The following is a 25,865-nucleotide window of genomic DNA, read 5'->3' on the forward strand; positions in this document are numbered from 1 at the left end:
AGAAGGGCATGACTGCATCAACATGCCCCCAGTCTCTTCCCCAGTATCCATTGGAGCCGATCCAGGGCTTAGTCCTGATGCATCCCGAATTTGGGGGTCAGCCTGCCATGACACAGCAAGTGGAGGCCTTTAAGTGAGGCCATGTTGTGCATTTTTAGCTTTTTACCGACTTCCATTGGTGTGCCTTTGGGCCCCTAAGGATCCGCAGGGGCCACCACTTGACATTCTGCGAGTGGGTCTGCTGAAGGTGGTGGAAGTAGGGTTGCTGAGAGTTTTGCCCACCCCCAGAATATACATGCTGGAGTTTAGAAGGTGAGTGAGCCATAACAAGGCCTTTACATTTTGTTTTTATCTTGTCACATTTCCTGTGGGTTCAAAGACAGAGATCAGTTGTCAGGCTGTGGCTTCTGCCAAATTGCCTGTTATTCTTTTAATATGCAGATTGGTCTACACCTTTCTGTCTCTGACTGCAAAGTTCTGGCAGTCTGAACAGGCATAGGATGTAATTTGTTGCTAATACAAACTGCACAAATATTTGAAAACACGGCAGTTAGGAAAGCACAAATGAAGCACATTTTCCTGTTATTGTAATGGACTTATAGAATCAAAACAATTCAAGACGAATTACTTAGTGATGTGTAAATGATAAACGTTTGCCGAAACCCGATTTCTACACATTATTTTTATATGCTTTATAGCTTTATCAGTAAAACCGCATGTCAATGCAGTTGTATTGCTATATTAGTGAAAAATGTGCTGTCTGTTAATGACCGTGTGCTACCACACCATGTTTTACTAATTTGTTTGTAACAGTGTGTTAAAAAAATGCACTATTGACTACATAAAATGCCTTTGCCACTCTCTTGCTTTTTATAAATCCTATGGCTTCAGTGATTTAATATTGATGGCAGCACCCCTACTCCAGAATTGTTCCAGCGCCACTGGGGTCTGTCCTCTGCACCATCTGTTTCCCTCAAACCTGCTGCACACCCAGACCTGCCCTTGTGCAAACTTTTGTTCTGGTGGGAGGATTCACAGCCCAATATGCTGTCCAGTCTGTGTGGATTTTACCCAGACCTTGATCAGGGCGGTGACCTGATCACACTGGACCGCAATCAGCCATCCGGCAACCGTTCAGACTCAGATGCCTTGCTCTTATCATGCTGTAGTGCTCAGACATTATACAAACATTTTTGGCACTGATTCAGACTGACCATTTCGAAGAAGGTTTTTTTTTCTCAGTGTGATGAGGAAATTTGGTATGATGAACGTCAACATGCCTTTGGCATAGATACTTTGCCAGATCAGATACTGAACATGTTTGTCCTCATTTCGTTGCTATCTAAGAAAGCGCTTCCTGCAGTGTTGTTATGCGGAGGGTGGCAGAAGTAATAGACCTTCAACAACATATTACGGAGGTGAAGACTAATGTTCTCACTAAGTACTCCAGCCTGGTGAAGCACCTACGAAACATCTAAAACTATTTCATGAATCTCTCACTATTACCAGCTTGGAGGAAGCCATGTTCAGGACCACCAGTCAATAGGCTAGTCGCTTTGTGTCATCGGCCAGCACTAGATGACCCTGACTTAGCATACCACGTCACATAGTTGGCCACCTCCTAGATCCTGTATTTTCCAATTTCCCTACTTTGTCAGTAACCAAGCCCTTGCCTTTGTCCTGGGCAGAACATTTTTTGGTCTCCATGGCCGTCCTGCTGCCATGCACTAAGCGGCCCTGTGGCTGGGCCACTATTTTTAAGCATCCCTGGGATAAAATTGACATCCTAAAATTTGAGCAACTTATTTTAATTGGCAGCTATGACAACGGAGGATATGAATAAGGCAATAGAGAGAGGCATCTATCACTTCAGCCTTAGATTCTCTCATTCCCCTGAGAGAGATGCATTATAAGAAATCTCATGCTACACACTTGTTCAATGAACCTGTGCTGGCGGCCAAGAAACATTGCAAAGTCCTGGAACAGGCCTGAAGGAAAGCTTATGATCCTTTGTTAAAAAGTCTATATAGTGCTGCAGTTGAAGTGTACCATAAACTTGTCTGGAAAGGACGGGCAGACCATTTGACTGACAAAAGTAAGCACAGTAGTAATCCCTCTAAAGAAATGTTTACTTTTTTTTAAAAGCCTTACTAAAACTGGATTCTCTGCTGATCCTTTAGAAGCTTCTAATGTGCAATGTGAGAAGCTAGCTAAGCAATTCATTGGCAAGATAGAGAACATTTACGCAAAATTTGGTCCCAAGGCCATTGCTTTGGGCACCTCTGTTCCTGCCATTACTGTTCCTCCTCTGCTCTCTTTTTCCCCTGATGTCGCTGCCCAAGCTATATTCGATATGCCATCAGGTAAAATGGGGTTTACCTGCGGATCCTCTTAAGCCAGAGTTCTTTTGGCCTTTTGTATAGTCTCATGCCTACTCTTGTTTTTTTGGCTCTTGATGTCTGCTGAGTTATTGTAGAGGCAACCATTCTTTCACACTTGGATTATTGTAACATCCTGTACTTGGGAGCCAGTAAATCTGAGGTTTCAAACTTCAACAAGTTCGAAATGCTGCTGCCAGGGTGCTGTTCTTCCTCTTTAAGTTCTGCGCTGTCTCTGCTTACTACATAATCTGCACTGGCTCCCAGTGGAGAAACATGTTCAGTTTAAAGCCTCGTGCACTGCTTATAAAATCCTGCTTTTTTTTTTTCAGGGGGCATCCATTATGGCAAGGATGCTGACCTTCTGTCAGCATTTGCGCCCATTGCGCTCAGCCTGTCTTAGGCAGGCGGTTGTTCCCCACATTAAGAAAGCTTGTGTGGGGGCCACCAGTTTTGGGCTATAGCCTTGCGTCTACGGAATTCTCTTCCCCCTGTGTTGAGGAATCTGCAAAATCATCTGCCTTTTAGGAAAGCCTTAAAGACCTGGCTTTTCTTGTCCTAATTCTATTGTTTTCAGGCCCTCCTTTTCAGCTAAATTAGGTAGGATGCGTGTCGATGACTATCGCTGGGAAGTCATCCGTCTGGGCAGATACATGCTCTACAAGTCTGTTAACATATCATAGATTAGTGGTGCAGATGTCCACCAGTGAGCTAAATCCTAATGTGTTCCACATCACTCCACCTCATTGAGAGTCTAAAACGGATAGATACGTTTGTGAAGCACATCTTCTCCTCCACAAGCCTTGCCCTGTGATTGGTAAATGTCAGCTGTCTTGTAGTCCAATATTCTCATGCCCTACAGGACACTGTGTTCGATGATGTACAAACAGTTCTAGACGACCTCCCGGCATCTCTGACACAAGCTATGAGGGAAGACAGCTATGCAGTATAATTTGTGATCCATTGGCTTGGCCACGACCAACTGCATAGGTCGGACTATTGGCATGAATGTGGCACTTCGATGCCATGCCTGGATGAGGTCAATGGGCTTCTCCGGGGATGTCCAAGCATCTCTAATAGACATGCCGTTCTATGGTTCTCACCGTCTTGCTGAGAAGACAGACTGTGCTCTAAAACATTCTAAGGAAAGCAGGACCACAGAAAGTTTCTTGGACCTGTATGCCCCTTTCAGACTGTTCCGTCAACAATTTCGCCATTTTCAAAGTTTTGATAGGGGTTTCCCATTCCGCCACCCCATCATCAGCCCAACAGGTCTCCGAGTCCTGTTGAGGTTGTGGCATAGAAAGACAACACCCCGGACATTAGGGACAACAGTCATCTTAGAAACCCACCTTTCTAGCTGCTACAAAACGTCTTTAATGTGTCCTTCATGGCACAAAACCCCCTGTTGGGTACAGGGTTTGCACTTTCCCCAAGGGTGGCAAGCCATCACTTCGGACTAGGGCCGTCCAGTTTACCAATCAGGGCAACTACTTTGCATTTCTTTCTACTGTGCCACATCTTCCACCACCTTCAGGACAGCTGACAGAGGGCCATGTCAGCCTTTAGCAGGAAGTGCAAGCCCTTTTGCCCAAAGGGGCCATCAAGAGTGTTTGGCCTTGGAAGTAGGTACTGGGAGTTACTCTTACTATTTTGTTGAGCTAAAGAAGGTTAGAGGCCTTTGCTCCATTTTAGATCTCTGCGCGCTCTACGCAGAAGGACAAATTCAATTATACATTTTTATTTTAGGCTCATGTTAGCCCAGGACTTGTGTTTCTTAGACCTATGAGAATAGATGGTGGCATTGGACCTGCAGTTTGTTTAATACCATATACCCGTCCGGCAGACCCACAGACGCTGCCTGCGTATCACAATGGGCCAGGAGCACTTTCAGTTTGCATTGCTCTCTTCTGCCCTCACCAATGCCCCTCGGGTGTTCACGAAATTGATGACTTAATTGCAGCACATCTTCGGCAGTCAAAGGTACCAGTCTTCCCCAAACTCGGTGACTGGCTGTTGAAGGTTGCCAACCACATCCAGAGGGCGGCAAACCTCCTTGCATCGTTAGGGTTCACTATCAACGACTCCGTCACACCGGACTCCTCTGCAGAGACTCCAGTTCATCTAAGCCTTTCTGGGTACAACACACTATCATGCCTAATATCCACCCCCTCCCTCCGTCCCCCCAAACAGAGTCCAAGACACTTGGGCTTTGATGCCTATGTTTCAGCCTCTGTCCTGCATCTCAGTATGGATCACTCGGAAGCTGCTGGGATTGCATGCCTCTTGCATCCTGTTGGTTTACTGTGTCAGGTGGCAAATACAGGCTCTGCTGAGGAATCTAATATCCCAGTGTGCACAGCACCACTCAGGTCAGTCGGATATTATCCATGTTGTATCCTGGTGGTGTAACGTTCCAGATGGCATATGTGGACTCTGCTCAGAGATTTAAAGCCCCAGTGGGCACATTAACAGGCAAATCTGATTTCGGAGGACACTTCACAAAATCTACAGTGGTGGCTACTGGACTGCGATGAGTCAGTGGCAGACTCCTCTCCGTAACCCCACACATCACCCCCCCCACTGATTTGACAGTGGTGATGGATGCTTCACGTCTTGGTTGGGAAAGCCATATACTAGAGGTGGAGATGAGAGGCTTCTGAACTTTGGCAGAAGCTCAACTCCACATCAGTTTGTTAGAGTTTGGTGTGATTCATTTGGCATTGAAGGCCTTCCTGCCCATCATCAGAGGAAGGCAGGTGCAGGTTTTCACAAATGACACTGTTGTGTACTGCAACAAGCAGGGCAGGTGGACTTTTGAGTCCTGGGCCAGGAAGCTCTTAGTCTTTGGAAGTCTCTGGACCACTAAGAAAATTCTCTGATGATGAACCACCTGGAGGGATCTCTCAACTCAGATGCTGATGACTAGCAGACCACGAATGGCAGTTACAGCTGGAGGTGGTGCAGGGCTTTTTCCGTCAATGGAGAAAACCCTGGCTTGATCTTTTCACCACAGCTGAGGATGTGCAATATCAGCCGATTTTCATGTTGAGTTCCCAAGGAGCCTCTCTCTCTCAGATGCATTCAGCCTAGAGTGGAGCTTGGGATTCCTATATGCCTTCCCACCACTGCCTTTCGTGCAGAGTTCCTAAGAAGATCATAAATTATCTTCTGACAATGTTAAGATAATCTTGGCTGCAAGGCGTACGTCTACAAAATAGGTGCACCCAATTGTTGGGACAAATTTGTGGTTTGGTGCAGTACACCACCAAATTGACCCTCTGCAGGCCAAGCTGTCTGATGTTTTGTTGTTTAATTTGTCAAGTACTTGCTTTGGGCACTCTTAAATGCTACTTGTCAGCTCTCTTGTTTTATTTTTGCGGTTAGCGGATCAGCCTTCATTGTTTAAATTACCCTTTGTGATGAGATTTTTGAAAGGTTTATAACGCTTGTTTCCATTAAAGCCTTTTTGATTCCACAGTGGGATTTAAATGTGGTTCTCACTTTAACATGTACTCCCTGAAGGTTGATGCACCGTTGTCCATTTCGTCTTCCTACCCTCAAAACGGTCTTCCTCTTTGCCATAGCATCAGCTCTGCATGTGAGTGAGCTTCAACCTGTTTCTGTCCAGCTACCCTATACAATGTTTTGAAGGCAATTCCTGTAGCAGTTCCGTGAATATCAGTTTGCTTTACATACACCAAGAGTGTATGAATTCACAAAGCATCGTTGGACTTCCAGTTGGTCATATCGCTCGTCGCCTTCATTTGTTGTAATGAGAGGTTGACACCAACCTTGATACGGAGTTGATTTACCGTAAAAGGCCACAACTAGGAATATTGAACAGTCATTGTCAAGAGTCCATCTGCCATCAGGTGGAATGTTGACAGTTCAGATCTAGTCACCGACAGCTTCAGATTCCAATGCGTAAGAAGCACTTCAATGTATGGGAGCATGAGCAGGTGAGAAAAATAAATTGTGAACAATAACCACACGGTTCAGAGACTTGGCTAAAAGAACGGAATATTCTACAACTGTTTTATTGGACTTTAACCTTCACATAAATGCACGCAAAATCAACACACTTTTTAAAAATAAATTATTTGTTCATTAGTTTCAAACTAATTACAACAATAAAAAAACAGCTGTCTCTCCATATAAAATACAGTCTTTAGTATGGAATCAATTTGGTGCTTCATGAATGTAAGCATTAATTATACTGCATTTCATATTTAGCATGTTGAACGTTGACAATATACTGACAAAAAAAAATATTTTGTAGTATAAAGACCGTAAAGAGTTAATTTCAGCATTGGCAGAATCTTTACTGGAGGTCGGGGTGGGGGAAACTGAAAAAGGGAAGAAGGGTAGCTGATATAATCAAGAGTCAGAGGGCTGCCTAAACCTAACACAGGATTGCAGGAAGTCAGGATGGTGAATAGAAAACGTTCTAGCATATGCAACAAGCATTTTAGATTCTATTAAGGACAGAGAGGCGAGGGTTATGCTTTATCTTTACTACTCCATAAGAGCAGCCAATCAAAAAACAGTAAACATATAAACCATATTTTCCCATGAGTCTTTGAATCATGCATCCCATAATCATCCACCAATAACCATGAGGCATAACCAACAAAATAGTGAAACACCACCTTGATTGCCTCTTTCGTTGTAGCGAAACAGTCCAAAATGAACTGGAGTCAAAACGGTAACCATATGATCAAAAGTCCATGAGGTAGAAAATATCAATTGCCATCCAGATAAAGGCTTCAGAGGACAATGGAGTTCCAAGCACTTCAGCTTTGCTTCTGATCTGCACCCAGGAAGAAGTGAACACAAGACATTAACACCAATACCCCACATAGATACATAAGGGTGAGTAAAACACAACAATCCTCAATTTAACAGTTTCTATTCCGAAGGGCGGGATAATCCTCTCCTCAGTGTCTTTAATAAAATCTAAAATCCTTGTTGCATTTTCTAGTAAATTTTCTATTCTCTGTCAGGACCGGAGGCTCTGATTATTCTGGTTCAAAGCTGACCGACCCCAATAGAAGAAGCACGTACAATAGGTTTATAATAAAGGGATTTAAACATAGATCCAGATGATCAATCAGCTGTCTTAAAAGGTTTCTGAATTGCTAGTAAAAGAGGACCCGAATGATCTGTCCTACAAGACGAGGTGCGTTCGTCATACACTTTCAAACATTTGACCACACACAACTTAGCATCATGAGGAAAAGCTGGGTAATTCACAGATCGAGACATAGTCTTAGTCCTTTTTGAAACATTAAGGGGAACCAGCAGGGAAAACAACCCACCTGCAAGTTCAAGGGCTCGGACATCTGGCACTCTACTACACAAGACCAAACACAGGAGCATTGCCAATTTGGTCGAAATCTGATTAATAGACAAATCTGGATTGTCATTGTCGGGCCAAGATTCAAACGGAGATAATACATTATTAACATCTCATAATTAAGAATATCTAGGTCTCGCAAGGATTGCTACCCAAATACCTTTAAATAATTGACACACCAGAGGATGCATACCAACCTGTTTACCATCAATGAGATCGTTACCAGCTGATATAGCAGACTGGAAATTGTCTACTGACCTGTAATATAAACCAGATTCTGCACATTCTGAAACAAAATTAAGCACATATTTTAACTATGATCCTACGGGATCCACATCCCTTTAAAGACACCAACCCACCCATCTCTTCCATGCCAAAGAATATCGTTTATGGGTTGGATGGCCCCAAGTTTGCTGTTTAAATGCGTAAGCTGCCTCTAAAATGCCATCAGCATGGCCATGTCTCCGGATATGTTCCATGCAATGAGAATCAGATGGCTTTGGAGAAGAAGAGGATGTGGGGAACCCACTGGATCTAGGGGCAGTTGTGGAAACACTGGAAGAAGGATAGGGCAAGCAAGCGACATCTCCAGCAGATCTGGGTACCAAGCTTGTTTCTTCTGCAGCAGGGTGAGCAGAATAATAAATGTGGATAGCCACCTGACTTGCGCGGCGATCCTCCGGATCATGGAAAAGTGAGGGAACACATAATTCAAATGACCTGACCAATCCTATTGAATTGCATCCGTGGTGAGCCATTGGATCTGGTCTCCAACTGCAAAAATCTTTGAGTTGAGAATTAAGGCAGAATGCAAAAAGATCTATCCAGCATGCAAAAAGATCTATCCAGCACTGGCCCAGAGAGATCATGACTTTCTGGAAGATGTGAGGAAGGAGTTTCCAGTCGCTGTAATCCACCAAAAACCTGGAATTCCAATCTGCCCCTTTGTTGTCCTTTCCCAACAGATGTTCTGCTATCACCGTAATCTTCTGACTAAGGCAGAAGTGCCAAAACTCCCTGGCAATGTTCGCAAACAGGCGGGATTTGGTACCTACCAAGCAATTGATGTATCTGACTGTGGATACATTGTCCATCCACAGAAGGATGCAGCAATTGCTCTTTACAGGGAAAAGGGATCTTATGGTGAAGGAGCCTGCCGAAAGCTCTAGGCAGTTTACGTGGAGCCCTAATTGTTCTGTTGACCATCGAACCCCCTGTAAAAAAAAGTCCCTGCACCTTGCACCCCAGTAGCTGGCATCTGATTCTAGGGTGCCACCTGGGACCACCCTGAAAATGGCCTTCCCATTCCAAGCTTCCATTTGGAGGATCCACCATTGGAGCTCTTCTCGTGCTTCCTCTGATAAAGAAACCTGGGAATCGTACGGTAGACCCTTCTGGAGATACTGGATTTTTAGCTGCTGGGGGGCTCTGTAATGCAGTGGACCTGGGAAGATTGCTTGAATGGAAGAAGCTAACAGACCCACGATTTGTCCAAGGGATCTCAAAGACTCTATCTGTTTGGACACAATCGATTTCAGTTCTCTCTGAATGATTTTCACCTTTGCACAGGGAAAAAGGAATTGAGACTTGACAGAATCTATCTTAAAAAACCTAAGAATTCTACTTGTTAAGACGGAATCATCATCATCATCAACTTCTTGGAGTTGATTACAAATCCCAAATTTTGCAGCAGAGAATACTGTCTGGGGCAGATGCATCAACAATTCTACTTTGTCTTGAGCCATCAAAATCATGTTTCCTAAATGGATGATCATGCGGACTCCCACCTCTCTCAGATGTTTTGTTACTGGTTTCATTGGTTTAGTGAATGCCCACGGAGCTGAAGACAGCCCGAATGGGCAAGACCGATACTTGTACCATTGATTTCTCCACTGGAACTGAAGGAAACATCTGTGAGGACGACAAATAGGAACTGACAGGTAAGCAACCTTTAAATCTAGGCGTACCATGCAATCTTTCTCCTGAAGCAAGTCTCGTAGAAGATGGATGCCCTCCATCTCGAAATGACGATAGATGACCCAGGGGCTTGATTCCCTGAGATTGCGAATTAATCTCTGACCCCCACCTTTCTTCTGTACTAGGAATATATTGCTAAAAAAAAACCTTGGATGAAGAGAGGTTAGAGCAATAGCTTGTTTCGTGAAGAGCGCTTGAATTTCTGAGTCTATGAAGCTCATGTCTACTTGGGGGGGAAAAAGGAGAAGGAGAGAGGCAGCGGTCTGGAAAGGATAGTGCGAGAGCTCTATGTGGTAATCTTGAACTGTCTTCAGAACCCAACAGTCTGAAGAGATTAGTGCCTAAGTGTGTGCAAAGTGACGAAGTCTACCCCACAAAGGAAGATCTGAAAGAGAAAGAACCATTACCTTTGGATTGAGAAGAGGAGACCTGATTGCCTCTGTTGGCACCCCTGTTGAATCTGCCACAGAAGCCTCTGGACCTCAAGGGGAAGAAGCCCCTCTGGTATGAATCTTGTCAAAAGCCTCTGCTTCTGTAGGTAAATCATCATTGAGGACCTTGCTGACTAAAGGGGCCAGTCGGACGTCCTCTTTTGTGGCCGGCCCTAGCAAAAAGGGGGTTCAGCGCTTTCTTCAATAAGGACTAAGCTTTGCCTAAAGAGGTGAAGATATTCATGAGTTTGGTCAGATCCTTAACAAAACGGTCTCCAAACAATTGTCCTTCCGCTAAAGGGCAGGTTAAACGGTGGCCACTTGTACCAAATGTGGATCGATCCGTAGAACAGATTTCCTCCGCTCACAGGCTAAGGCACAATTTGCTTTTCCCAAAAGACCGGTTCATCCAGCCAAGATTTCTGGGCCAATGGGGGGGGGAGGGGACCCATTTCCTGGGCATGTAGAGCTAGTTTAAGTATTTTAGCAAGTGGACCTAAACTATCCAGGGTCTTGTCCTGACGGGCACATAGGGCTCTGTCACTTCTATTTTTGGGGTCATATTAGTGTATATGTCAGATGTTCGAACATTCTTGTGGGGGAGATCGAGATGGGGACATTCAGTCCTGAGTCTGGCCCGGACTTCCTTCTCAAAACTTTTGTACAGGTGATGCTCCATGTACTCTGTGACAGCAGGGGCAGGGACCCACTCTGGCGATCTGGGGTGGACAATGTAGGAGGGCTCAAAATTGAAAGAAGGAGTAGCAGGAAGGGCCGAGCTTCAGGGGAAGGAAGGGTGTTTACGCTTCTTGGAATGCGTAGTACGTTTGGACTGGTGAGAAGAGGAATCCCTGTCTGTATCAGCACTTGTTGAGGAGGAAGGGGATTTTGATTGTTTCCTAGTGCTAGAAGTATGTTCCCCTTAAACATTCTATGAGAGTTTATTGAACTTTAAGGTAATGGCGCCAGTTGGGTTCACGGGGAATTTCAGTGATATTGGATGTGCTAGTCGGAGGAATGGGGGAACGAACTGAGGAGTGGCCTGAAAGTTTGAGGTTTTTTTTAGTAATGGACTTAAGAGCTGAGGAAAGAGCTTTGTCCAGGGAACCCTGCTCAGAATCATCAATAACTTCCATGAAGCCAGCATCATAATAGTAGTCTTAATCCTCATTAGGGCCAAAAGCCTCACAACCCTGTTCGTATTGGTCATAGTCAGACATAATATCTTTATAGGAAGCAAATTCCAAATCAAAGGTCACCAGTGGGAAGCAAGGTCAAGCGTGAGGGACAAGGTCTTAAGGCTGGGACAAAAGTGGGACCAGATGTCCAATATATATTTATTTCAGCCCCAAACTCAGTGAATGGTGTCACAGAAGCTAACTGGAGGCAGGCTAAGCAATAGTTCTGAAAGAGCTCCAAGATTTTTACTCCAACAGGAGAATTCCTGTATGCAGCAGAAAGTTCAATTCTTATTGCATCAGGAAAAATAAATACATGTGCCCCCAACAGCAAGGAAATTGCTTTCCATCTTTGCCCTGTTATTACAGCCTGGACCGGGTGGCACCAGTGTTCTTTTCAGCGAGGTTGCCGAGCAGATAAAGCACTCAGCTTCAGAAAGTCTCAGTATACGTGCACATAGCAAGCTATGTACACGTACACACTCCCAGGGGGCAGCCATCAGGTGGCTGGAGCACAGACCACGCTAAAACAAAGGGGTATGGGCGGAGGAGGGAGGAACGGCACAACTAACCCAAGAGCGGGACAGAGAACAGCCTGGAGAGCAGTCCCTAAGTGAGAGACAGAAGCCTGGAAGAGAAAGAACTTTAAAGCGAGTATCAATGAGATGATCACTCAGGTGAAATTTTGAGTGCATGCATAATGATACCAAGCATATGTAAAAGCATTACGATCATAGCGTCAAATAGTGGAACACTTATCTTGACTGCGGAGCAGTAAAGAAAGAGACAGTCAAGATGGTGCTTCACTATTTTGTAGGTTATACCAGTCATTGGCGGATGATTCTGGGGTGTGTGTGGTTCAAAGCCTCATGGGAAATGTGGTTTACAAGTTTTCCTGTTTTTGATTGGCTGATATTTTGGAGTAGTAAAGATAGAGAAAGCTTAATCAGAGCCTCTGGTCCTGACATAGAATGAAGATCTTGTGTTAATGGGTAGTCTTGCAAGAGACCCCAGATATTCCTCGGCCTGCTAGATGGAGGTAGCCTAGAATAGTACACAACTAGTTGCTCCTGACAGTTTGCCAGATCTAATAACCAGTTCTGGATAGAGAGCGCACGTCTCAATAAGCATACCACACGACGCTTTCCAATGCGAGACACTTGTTATCTTCTGGCATATCCGCCGGGATCAGAGCTTGGAGAAAACAGCAGCCCATCAAGCCTGTGACATCACTCATTGCCCTTTTTTTAAATCTTTGTCTGTAGTGTAGACTATAAACATTAGCAAATCCACTAAAACATGTTTGTTATCCTATCAGGTTTGATTAATATGTTTAAAATGTGCAATTTATCACTCTGTTTTCCTGTGTTGGCTCTAAGGCTAGTTTTGCCCTTACATTGTGTTGGGCCCGCCTCCATTGGTTGAATTGTTCCATACCACCCCCGCCCCCCATACCCCATTTTTTAAGACTAGTTACACCCCTGTTTGGATACACAAAATTCATTGTAGGACCTAGATTGGATGGGTTAACTTGAAACTGCTACTTTGTGTGGTGCCTCTTGACCAACTGTTCACTCGAATATGCCAAAGTTGTTTCTGTTGAAATGTACGTTATTTGTTTAAAACTGCAGTGAGTGTAATTAGAATATAATTTATTTCAGGTATGCCCTGGTGGATTTCGGTTTGGCACAAGGAACTCCGGATACGAAAATCGAACTACTTAAAGTCGTTAAGTCTGAAAGCCAGCAGGGAAGTTGCTCGCTCAAGAGAGCTCACACAATAACAGGAAACGGTGCTTCCCCCAATGTCACGGCACCTAGACAGCTAGCGCATCCGTCAACAACAAAACCATCCATTTACAAGGCTTCGGCGCATTCTCCGGCACTGATTAAAGAAGGAAAAGATGGACAGGTCCTGAAGTTTTATTATTTTAATTTCCGCAAAGCTCCTTGGGGTGTGTAAACGTTTAAGACCACCAGGGGGCGATAGAATGCTGGATGTGTGCCTTTCAGGAACATTTGTTAGTCAGTGCCAAATAGTCGTACTGTAGTTTGTAGTAATGATAATTACATTATGTAACCCATGAGCTTTCTCGTTTTAAAAATTAGAAAACCTACGGGCTGCGTGCATATTTTAAGGCATTGCGGTTTCCTAGCTTGATGTAAACTACTGAGAAATTATGAACGTCTATTTCCATCCAACAATGTATTCTTATCACCATTATAATTAACAAACAGGATCAATAATTATCTAAAGCTGACCTTCCGCAAAGTGTTAGCATTTATAGTGCTTGCTTCCAGCTGTTTATATGTCGCAGCAGCGGATCTATGTGCATGTCAGTTGTGCTCTGGGGAATATGGGCCCTAGTTACCAGAAGTGGTGTCTGTAATTGCAGTTAAAACAAATGCAATTGTCCCGTTTCCAAGAGTGGCAGTACAGTCTCTGGGAGACTTTCTTCTTGGAATAATGTTTTCCAGGAATTTAATTGACTCCAGAACGTGCCTTGTAAAAGTCTGCCTTCTTCACACGCTGGTTTAAATATGATCATTTAATCTATTATAAGTTCATATTTCTGCCAGGGATGGCTAATTATATACATTGTGTTCGAGAGACATAAGATTCAAATTAATCAATGTCTTAGCAGAGAAGAGTCCAATAGATGTGTTTCTAGCAAGCCGGGTGTTGTTGAGGTTGAGTGACCTGGTGATGCACTTCACGTGCGTGTTTATTGCTTTGTCTAGACGATGTTCACTACATGCACACAGGGATTTGGGTTTTCACCAATAACTTGCATGCATCTGTTTTTATTTTACTGTTTTACCCCGTCAAGAAATAGTAGATTGCAGCACTCCCGATGTATAAAATGAATAATTTGGATTATTTTGTTGGTACTGTAGGAGGGGTCTGTGAACCTTTCTGCACCGCGTTCCGTCTTTGGAGAAAGAAATTTCAATGTTGGCAGCCCAGCTCCCCCGGACAGCACCACTGTGCGTGTAAGTGAAACCTAGAAGTTGAGCAAGTCTTTTATGACTTGGGCAGCGTTATTTTAGTTTGTGCAGGTTTCACCCTTTAGGTTCCTTTTCATTTGGTAGTATGTGCGGCGAGCAAAGGGAGAGGGCTCACGGGAGTGTCCTGTAGTGGAGAGACCTGGAACAGAGCTTTATTTTCTTTTTATTTTTTATGTCTATAAACAGACTGCTCTAGCTGTTTAACAAGATCTCATGTTGGCTCACTGCACTACACAATACCACGCATACTTTCAGTAAGAGCTCTCTTCAGCCATTGGCTTGTTTCTGACAGCCCCTGCAGGTATTGGCCGCATAGGTTGTCAGTCATGTTTTCTATCCGTCCATGACATAGAGCATTGTTGACTTCATCTTTTACGTTGATGACATGTATGACAATAGTTGCTTATAGACGCATTGTTTTTTACGTGGTACAACTTAAATATACTTGCATAAAATAATTTCACCATTTAGCCTTATAAGTTCATATGACGCAGAGGGCCACAACAGTGTGTTATCTCTGCCTTCTTCGTACCACTGCTCCTGCCATTCCTTCTGTCGCAAGCTGCTGGTGCTGAGCTCCACAACATTGATGGCCATTCCAGCATGGCTGCTAGATTGCGCACTGTGAGCCCAGTGCCTGGTGGTTATACAGGATCCTCCTGGTCTAGGACCAGAAAAATGCACGTCATTTGCACTCAGCCCTGCACTGCAGCAGAAAGGTCTTGGAGTAGGAATTCCTGGTCCAACACCACACAACCTCGTACACCCTTGTATTCAATCCTGCACTGCAGGAGGGACTGTAGAAGGAGGATATAGCCCCAGGACTGAATCTTACTGAATCAAAGCAGCTGGAATTCCACCATGAAGATGCAGTTTGCTCCCCTGCAGATGGCCCTAAGCCGGAGGCTGTAGCAGCTGCAGTATGGCAAGGGATATCATCCTTTCTGGCTCAGTACTGCTTGGCAGCCTTCACCATCCTGCTCTTCAGTGACTACTCAAAGCTGATGCTACTTTGTGACAACTGGCTCTATTGGACTGGGGCATGCTGGTTTCTGAAAGTTTCAGTTGAAGCTTGATACGAATCTGGCACATCTTCATGATGTACAAACGCATACACAGATACATACACGCACCTTCATGGTGGTCAAACGCAACTCCTCACAAAAATGTTAATGCACACAGCGTCTTGATACGCAGACAGATGCGTATTTGCTTGATGTCCACACATACAGCGTGCTAATGGGGTTCACATACATGCACACATCTGGTAGATGTACGTGCACTAAACAGCCCAGGATCCATAAACCCACATGCACAAATACAAGCACATACACACCTTAAACATATCTCTTGTCTACGGGTGCAGATTTGGAAATCCGTGCTCCTCCTCAAGGTGTGCAAAGCATGTACAGTGCTGCCATGCCCAACAAGACATTTTTTCAAAAGGTACACTATTATGTATTTTACGGTGTTGTTGGCAATGGGTCTTCTCCTTTCTTGCTCAGGCATATGTAATATATGTATGCGTTTTAGTATATATGTATATAAAATGCTTTAGAACCCTCATGGAACGTTCCAAATAGTTTTGAATCAATTGGATTTAACCGCCAAGAAGTGGCTCTGCGCAACCTCTACCCACATAGCCAGAACCCTCCTGGTGACTGTTTTGTCAAAGTTTACAATATCTCACTGGACTAGACCAATCTAACAAAAATCCTTTAACAATTAGACCATTTTAAGAGTAGAACAATGTATTTGTAACATAATCAGTTCAGTGTTTTCAAAAACCATCTACCATTGAATTTGATTTGCTTATTGTCTTATTCTCCTTGTGAAAGAAAACAAAAACCTCATCTACAGAAAATCCAAGTTCCTCAAGTTTATCATCTTTGCTTAGGAGCGCTTCAGTTTTCTTTGAGACTTTTTCAATTTGTAGCGGGAAAAGAGCATATACCTCAAATCCTGATTACCAAATGTAAAGACTGGCAGATTCGTTTTTCAGGGCAGTGCCCTCTAGGACTCCAATACAACTTCTCAATGGAAAATCACCCGTTTCCAAAAGGAAACTAGATCTAACCTTCTCTTTCTATACCATACTTTGAGAGAGTTATGGTTTACCCAAACTTGCTTACTTTGCGACTTTTGCATATGAACTTAATGTTAGAAAGTGCTCTTTGTCTGGACTGCATCTTATGTATGCGTAATCTATTTGCCAGTGGCCTCCTGGCATACCGTGCTCCATCTCTGAAGGTCATCTCTTGTGAATAAAATAATTCAGATGCACAATTTAGTGTGGAGACGATCTTTCTGACCCATTGCAGTTATAGTTATTTTTATGAGCTCCCTCATGGAGCCCATTAAATCATGGTTAACTATGTATTACCCATCTAATCACAGGTACCAGTCCCCTTATATATACATTCGATAAACCAAATTCTAAGCATATTGCCTGGATTGGTATACGTTGACACCAAGAGCAAAAAGTAGGCTGACAACTTTTTAGAAAAAAAATAATCTGTTTATTATTTTTACAAGAATTAGAGGCTACCATACTGTGTACATGTCTACACAGAGTATCATAAAAGCACTGCAGTTTGGACATTAGTTTATTGCCCTGGACTGTGTCATTTGCTGTTTAGTGTCTTTCGTTGATTATTCAGCTGTGCATGCCTCGTCCTTATGAGATTTAAATGTTTCAAATTACATTTAATGCAACTAACAACCATAATAATAACACTTCTCAGACAGCCATGTTCACATTATCAGTAGGTTGGAGTACATGTATCGACCACTAACTTCCTTCTGTGTAGCAGAGACAACACTTTTCTGTCCGTTTTCATATTCACCTGGAATTTCGGGGGCATCCATTCCATCAGATCAGGAGTATCAAAGGACAACAGAGTTTCATCCCAATATGGTACAATGCATTTTCTGGGTCCACCCCTCTTTTCTTTTCCATGCAGGATAGTGCTCTCGCTTTTAGCCCATTTGATTACATCTGTCCGTCATATCGCCAGGAGAGAGGCAAAAGCTTCTCCAGCACCTCACGATCCTTCTTTTTGCTAATACAACTGCTAAATTTACAAATATAGCTCCCAACAACTATGGTTTCGACCTGGGTACCATCATAGCAGACAGCTCCCCAGTTAACACAAGCGTTTCCTGTTCGGAGTTGACTCCAGATTTTTCGAGCCTGCTCCCAGAAAAGAGCTATGCTAGAGCAACTCCACACCTTATGAGAGAAGTCTGCATTAACGTTGTCACATCAGTGGCAATTAATTAGCCAGAACCCCAGAATCATGTTTGTTTTTAGGTGCCATGAAGGTGTTGCGTAGAAACGTAAGCTGTGTATACTTCAACTAGGCATTTCTGTGTATTTTGTGAGTGTGTTCAAGGGCCTTAACCCAGTTTTTCCTCAACCTCCCTGACAAGAGTTTCCCACTCTGACCTCATTGGTGTTCAGTAACATCTTGGAATGTTTAATTGTGATTTATAAATCCAGGTCATCTGCCTGCGCTACTCCTTGTAAAAGTAGCTAAATTAGTTTTTGTGTTAGTGGCTTATTGGGCATGTTGTCCTAGTTAGTCCTAAAGCCCAAACCCTACAGGGAAGGTTGCACAGATGTCTGACTGACCCACATGTGGTTTGCCTGTGATGACTGGGCTCGGAACATGATTCCAAAGCCTGCAGTGATTGTGCCTTGATGTAACCCAAAGCCATTCTAGACCGGGAAGGAAAGCACTTCACGGAGAAGCATCAACAGATCCCCACACTAACATTGGTCGAGGTCTAAAGGTAGGTCCCGGTGCCAAGGTCACACCCGCAACATATGGTCTTTACAATCTAAATCCTACACCCGCAACAGATGGTCGTTGCAGTCTAAATCCTCATGTGAACTCAAGAAGCATAAGAAGTCCAAGCGACTCCCGGACCCTTCCCATTACTCTTGATCTCCAAAGAGCCACAGAATGAGAGATTGGGCAAGAGCAGGCTTTGGTAGATAGAAGGGAATTTACAATTTAAAAAATCTTTCTGGGATTATTCAAGGAAGCCCCGATGTGATTAGTAAACTACTTGGCCTGTGCCGTACGAATAGCCACATGGTAATTGTTTAGAGCCTGTTTCGAGATTGCTTTCTCATTGGAACCATAATGCTTTCTCCAAGCCCGTTCCAGTTTCAATTCCAGTCTCTTGTAATTAGCTAGTGGAGGGGTGTGATCAGACTGTCAATTTAAATCTAAGTAGCACAATAGAATCTATGGCTGAACTCAGCCAGTTACTAAAAGCGCAAGTGTCCTGCTTCAAGTTATCGGATAGTTTTGGGAGTAAGGCTGGCGAGATCAGAGACCAGGCTGGAATGATTTATTTTATACTAGGGGCGAGAGCTATGCAAGGTAGGACCGAGAGCGAAGGCTTGCTAGGGATTATTTCTTTGCATGGTATAAGTTAGTGGTTAGGCCACGTTAAAGGCCTTGACGATTAATGTGAAGATCAGGCAAATTAGTGAAAATTAAATCAAAAGTGTGTGTGTCAGCCTCATGACTGGGACCATACACTTTGAGTCCAATTCAAGGAAGCAAAAACTTAGTGATGTGAGAACGACCACATTAGACTTCGACATCCACTTGTGTGTTAAAATCGGCCAGAACTGTAAAATTAACTCATTAAATGCAGCCTAATGCAATTTCATCTAAAAGCGTAGCAACACAATTCTTTGCAAGCTTAGTGGCGTGATAAATTAATGCACCAGAAAGAGAAACATTAGATGACAGTTTAAGAGAAAAAAATAGCACCCTTGTAGAGAGAATATTTTAAACCTGTAAAGGAGGTGCAGCTATAGTCGGAGTGAATAAGAATTGCAATGCCGCCCTCCTTACCATCCAGTCTATTGAGGTGCTGAATAGCAGAGTTGGAGGGAACCGTTGAGACTGTGTCGGGGCAGGAGCTATCCGAAAGTCATGTTTCAGTGAGAAAAACAGCATCCCAATTGTTGGAGGCATCCAGGTCATACATATTTAAAGCGTGTTTTGGAAGAGAACGCGCATTGATTAAGCAAGCCTCAAACCTACGTCCCAGGGGCCTTGATGAACATATCTTATTGAGAGCTGCCATTGCTGTGGCTCCGCCTTGAGAAAAGAGGCAGGACAGTTTCAGCGAAATGAATCCAAGTATCACAAAGCAAACACAAAAGGGGTCCGCGGAGATGATGAATATTTAACTGATGAGTGAGGGTCACTCTGAATTCAAGACTTTGAGTTGACTCACGGTATAAGTTGTCAAGCCACTAGCAGTAGTGCAGAGGGCAAAACTAGCAGCATGGTTGGTTCTGGACGCTGTCCAATCGTGGCTCCTAGGTGTGTGGTTACAGCATGAATTGCAAAACTGAGATTTTGGGCTTTTTAATGTAGTTTCAAAATTATATATGGTTATTTTACTGTGAGGTCGGGGCGGGGAGATAGTTGAATCGTTTTTCTTTCGTTTCTATTACTGTTGGGACATTTTGAGTAATCACTTTGGTGGTGGTGAGCTCTTACCTCCTTACTGGGCGGGACCTCTTTATCCTGGTAGCTCGTTCAAACAGCATACTGGCGCGGACGTGCCTCTGGTGTGCCAAAGGCAAGCTTGTCCACCCGTCTGCACTAATTAGATGAGTTGTATCCTCCTACTTCAATTGCATCCTTTAGGAGACTCTTTTTATTTATTATTGAGCACTACCTGGGGCTGTATGTTTCCCTGCTTTCTCTCCTGTTTTACAAGATTGCCAGTCATACATGACAGGTAAATTGGTAATTTAAAGCAGAGACCTATTGGCATGCCAATGCTTGTTTATAAATTACAGTTATTTTGCTATCCCTTTAACTATTGGAGAAAAAGTGGGAGAAGTAGGGACAAAACGGGTGCCAAAAATGCATTATTGATACCAGGACCCTTGATCGTGGGCCACAGCACCTGAAGATCGCACTTAAGCAATGAGGTTAGTTATACCAGAAGCTAAGACGAGGTGTGGGCAGATCACCACCACTAAAAGGTATTAGCTGTAAGTGGAAACATTATTGCCAGCGTAAAGGACAGCAGCATATTGAATCCAAACTTTTTATATTAAAATTAGTACAGGGTTTCTCTTAGTGCCTACTTATAACACTATAATGCAGTATTTTCTTTCCGCTGCTGCCTTACAGCTCCGAACATTTCAAATCTTGCCTGTTTGCAGTAAGTCTGATACAAAGATTCTTCCAAAGTATGTAGATGAGTTGTGACCAGTTGGACCAATAGTTCCTCTGCAACGTCAAGTTATTAATTTCGGAGGTTAGTGATCGTTCAATTTTGTCCTTCCTCGTAACTGGCTCATATAAGATTTTTCATTAAAGCCTTGTGTTCATCAGTCACATTAGCCACAGAATTAAAAGCTCGCCTCCACAATAGGTTACATTTTCCTCTAGATGAAACCTGCAACTGTCCTCCCAATGCTGAAATAACTCAATGCGGACCCTTCAACACTTGCCAACTACAGACCTAAATCCCTGCCGCCATTCCAGGCCAAGGTCTTAGAGAAAATCATCAACAGACACCCCAGTGAATTCTTCAACAACCACCATGCCCTTAACACCACTCAGCCTGGTTTCAGACCCAAGCTGGATACTGCTATCATCACTGCCACAGATGATATCTGCATGACTCTGGACAGAGGAGACATGGCTGGCCTCATCCTCCTGGACCTCTCCCTAGCATTTGACACAGTCTCCCACCCTATCCTCCTCCAATGCCTACACAACATCTGAATCCAAGGACAAGCACTCCGATGGAACTGCTCCTTCCTGGCTGGAAGGACCCTGACAACCAGCCTGGGCATCTGTGACCTCATCTGCAGAGTTCTGCAAGGATCCTCCCTGAACCCAACCCTTTTCAACACATACATGATCCCTCTAGCCAGCATCATCTGCTCTCACAATATCAACGTCCTCACCTACGCTGATAACATACAACTAATTCTCTCCCTCACTGACAAGATGCCCAGTTCCCAGTTCAAATTCAGTCTACCTGACTGAAATAGACTACTGGATGAAGGCAAACTCTCTAAAGCTGAGCACCGACAAGACCGAAATCGTAATCTTTGTGGAAGAGCACATCACAATGGGACTGCATGTGGTGGCTAACAGAGCTAGGACTATATTCCCCTCCTCTCCTGCCACCCCAACCACACACTCCAAGAACTTCAGGATCATCATCTACAGCAAACTCAACATGACGCTGAGCAAGATTTTCAAAAGGCTCCCAATCAGAACCCAGAAAATCGTCACACGCGCCCTGCTCCCAAGCAAGCTAGATTACGGGTGCACCCTCAATGCTAGGATCAACAAAAAAGTCACCGGAAGTCTGTAGACCATTCAGAACTCAGCAGCCAGAATCACTCTCAACCTCATATGCTGTACTCGCAGCACACCACATCAAAAAGAGTTCTTCTGGCTTTTTGTCCCCAGAACAGCACAATTCAAACAGCGTAAAGAACAGTGATCACTAAATTCATAAATTAGTTAATTGCCGATCTTTTATAAACTGAAGTTATTAATTGCAACTACATCATCCATTATAGAAAGCAGTGACGCTTCCTTGTCAAACTTGGTGTATCACAATCCTGGTGGCTGGTCACAATATAGCTCACTTCTCCTACAAAGTTAAATCTTTTGGTGCACTGGAACCAAAAATCCTGCGATTCTTTATTGAACATCTAACCAAAGGGGGCATAAAGGCTAAATAACAGCATACATGTTTCCAGTTCACTATGGGCACATCATAGACACCTGGCATGTATTGGCAAGTGGGGTGTAAACCTTCGCAGCACCACGAAATATTCACAGAAAGGAGAACAGCAAGGCTCCCACTAGTGTGGACTCGAGTGAACTTTGTAGGATTAGTAATCACAACGTAACTATCAAACACAAATGCCCAAACTGCTTGTAGACAAAGTATTCCTGCATTCCGAACTGCTACAAATCTATCCTCCCTGAATTCAAAGAGATGAAAAGGAATCCTTGATTAAACAGACGTCCATAAACCTCCCTGATTAACTGTTAGTTTTCAAAGCTTCTGGTAAACTATGCCCTTTTGTGACCAGTATTCACTTGTGGTACCAGGATGCTTACTACCTTCACGTTGGATTGTTTGGGTCGCTCTACTCACCGGGCCTGTGTTGATTATAAATGATAAAGCTTAGTTTAAGATATAAAGAACTAGGTGCCACACCCATAGGGCGGGTGAAATTTACCAAGATCATCCCCTTTCCATTAAAATATTTCCTTTCGTTCCAATGAGTAAGATTCTCCCAATTCAGGTTTGGTGGGTACCGCCCAAATTTCCACATATACTGAATCATTTCCTTTACATCTAACCCTCTCATGCCTGTTTGCGGATACAGTTCATACATGCCCTCCTACAAGCTTCCTGCTGTTGCGGCTCTCTCAGCGCCATGGTGTGGTCAGTCCTGGATGCCATGCTTGAGAGCCGGCTTTAAAAACTGAGTTCCTACATGGGCTTTTCTTTCTTTCGTCCCGTTTCTCCACCTGCTTAAGGAGGGGAATCCGATCAGTTTTCCCTGCTACATTGGGAATAGCATTCCACCGTAAGGCCTAGTGGAATACCAGGCAAGCGACAGCCTGTCGCCTTTTCAGTGGCATCGTTCTCCCCCGTATAAGTCAACCACGTGCTAGGGAGACATATATGGACTACTGTTAGCTTCTGCGGGATTTAGCAGCCTTCATATGGTTTGGTAATACAGAGAAACGTAGTAAATACCAACAGGACGATGAAATATTCCAGCAGAATAAAGGGAAGGCGGATGGTTTTTAAGCAGTAGGATTAAGTGATGGAGCCCAAGGTTAGAGTACATTGAGGTTAATGTAGAATGTTGAAAGTTACCTTTTTGTGTTGCCTTTTTAAAACAAAATACCAGTTTGGACGGTATTTTAAACATTTATCTAATTTATTTAAAAAAACGTTTTTTTGCAGCCCATTAAGCAACCGAAGTTGATGGATGTATCGGCGAGAAAGTTAGCAGCGAGGAAGAAGATTGTACCTACGAAAACCGCGAGCATTGTTTCCGAGAGGAAATCTGCCAGCACTTGCCCAGCGAGTCTAACTTGCGACTGTTATGCAACAGACCGAGTGTGCAGTGTTTGCCTTTCAAGGTAGTGTACTCTTGATTCTATAAAACCAAGCACGGAGCAGCCAGGCCGATTAGAGAACTGTCTTAAAAATACCGGAGTGTTTTTTGTGTGGAAATGCGTTGCGAAGCTTGATGCTAATGCTGAGCTGAAAACATAGTAGTTTTTCTCTACAAAGGCCAGTAAAGAACAGTGACTGTCCGCCATTATTTTTCATTTTGTTCACAGAAACTGCAATCTATCTGTATTGAGGGGGGGTACACTCTGCGGGGTTGGCACGCGATTGAACAACGTGGATCTCAATGATATTTTTCTGCTCAATGTTAATTACGTTTGCTTTACTGGGAGCATATCACACGGCTACCGATCCACCCATCTCTGGATCGCTCCTGCATAGTTCTAACATCTAGCCTGCCTAGCAAAAACTTCCCAGAACAGGAATATGCTTTTATTTAAATGCAATAATTTGTGGGAAGCAGTCAGAGCAGAGTCCCTTGTTTCATAAAATGTCTACAATTCTGCAGGGAATAGTTTTACACTAATTGAAGCTATTTTTATTGTGTTCTAGCAATACACAGTGCATAGACTGCCATCTAATGCCCAGAACATTTCCGACCGGAATATGAAGACTACTCCTTTTAAGTTTATGGTGTTCTCTTCCAGCACCCTCCTTGCCACAGACGGTGGAATATATGCACTTCTAAACCTAACCCCCTGCATGCTTTTCACCAAGAAACCTGTGAAAACGTAACATAACTGGCTGGCAATTCTTATTTCAGTTGAGAGGTTCTGAGAGTGACCAATACAGTGATAAAAGAAGGGAAAACATGACCGGTACAATATATTTGGCCCTGCGGCTTGTACACGTTTTAAAGAACCTTGATGTTAGATGAAATCTGTCGAGGTAGACGCATGTTCACCTCGGTTGTCATTTTTTATTTATGTGCAGACGTCAGCAAGTTGCAGCCAGAGCTGGCACGCCTGGGTTCCGAGCACCAGAAGTCCTAACTAAGTGCCCTGATCAGACTACAGGTTTGTACACTAAATGAAAAGCACACCTCCAATATTTCTGTAAATCTTCAATACGTTTTAATCACGAAAAGAAAACAAATATTGTCAAAGCCAGCAGGTCTGTATTTGTGTTTTGTTTGCTCTAAGCACGGCGATGAAAGATGCAATTATCCAGCCTAATGCAAGAACTCATGACTCAATGGATGCAGTAAAGGGTGACATTGGCCTAACACATTACATCCATACACGTGCCTAGTAAAGGCACTCAACAATGGCCATCATATTGCTTGCATCAGTTGGCCTTGTTAGGAGCATTAGTGGTCCCATATAGTGCATGTGATATTGGCACTACAGACTGTCATCAGTGGCTCCACCAAGTGTGTGCATCACTCACCTCTGTAACCAGCATCAGTGCCTCTATAGCAGGGGTAAATCAGGTGGCCTTGTAAGGGCTGACAGTGATGACACACAAAACATATATTCCCACTAAGAGGCAACAGTTGACCTAATACAGGCCATAAATGTTTGGGCCGAGTAACTAGCATCATTGGCCCATCAGAGTGGTTACATCAGTGTGTTCAGTAATGAGCACCAGGGTCTACTGAATATATGCATCATGGGGAACTATTGCATGCTTTAAGGATCCCAGAGTTCACTCCTCAATGGGCCCAGTGGTTAGTGTCAGACAAAGATGACTGTCTGATGCCCATACGTCTGATCACCGCAGATCTCCAGGAGGGCTACTACCCTGATGCGAGGCATCTACTCTCCCCATGGCTCACATCACCATCCTGACCTCCAGGGGCACCCCAGGACACATTTTATGGCCCAAGGTGAGGTCCCGATGTAAATTAGCACTTGTATAGCGCACTACTCACCCGTTAGGGTCTCAAGGCGCTGTACTCATACCGCTTTGGAACCCCTCCTGGCTTTTTCCCTATGAGGTGCCAACTCCTGAGGGTGAAGCCAGGCATCCAAGCGCTGTTGGGGCCGTTGTGGAGATTAAGCAAGCTATTGCCCAGAGTTGCAGAGTGGGACCCATGAATTAGATTAGGCACCGAGGCGAGAATTATCTGGTCAAGGGGAATTGAGCCCAAGACCTGCCGAAGCGGGACTTGAACCCTGGTCTTGAGCCAGATCTCTGCTTCAGGGTCTGCCGCTCTAACCATTGAGCCACACTTCTCCGATGAGCCCCATGATTTTGAAGGCCGGCCTTCCTTGCTCTTGACTGGCAGGCCTTTGCTTGAAGGTGTTTCTGGTGTACTGCCTCTGTGGAGAGGAGCTGCGCAAAATATGTCCCCCTGCTTCAGAGTCTGGATGTCCCCCTCTTGATTAGCCACCTCCGTGGCCTGTGACAGGCATCCA

The 25,865-nt window shown here is 44.0% G+C and overlaps 1 protein-coding gene across 2 annotated transcripts in view; it reads left to right on the forward strand.

Moving 5' to 3' along the window:
* CDC7 (cell division cycle 7) overlaps positions 1-25,865 on the forward strand; it is a 154,231-nt gene that overhangs the window by 111,850 nt on the left and 16,516 nt on the right. For both annotated transcript variants that reach the window (XM_069232344.1, XM_069232345.1), the window contains exons 6-9: positions 12,985-13,234; positions 14,221-14,316; positions 23,335-23,513; positions 24,439-24,521. In XM_069232344.1, the coding sequence (XP_069088445.1) occupies positions 12,985-13,234; positions 14,221-14,316; positions 23,335-23,513; positions 24,439-24,521 (608 nt within the window). The remainder of the gene's footprint in view (positions 1-12,984; positions 13,235-14,220; positions 14,317-23,334; positions 23,514-24,438; positions 24,522-25,865) is intronic.

Source organism: Pleurodeles waltl, chromosome 4_2 (assembly GCF_031143425.1).
Source record: "Pleurodeles waltl isolate 20211129_DDA chromosome 4_2, aPleWal1.hap1.20221129, whole genome shotgun sequence".
Classification (NCBI taxonomy): domain Eukaryota; kingdom Metazoa; phylum Chordata; class Amphibia; order Caudata; family Salamandridae; genus Pleurodeles; species Pleurodeles waltl.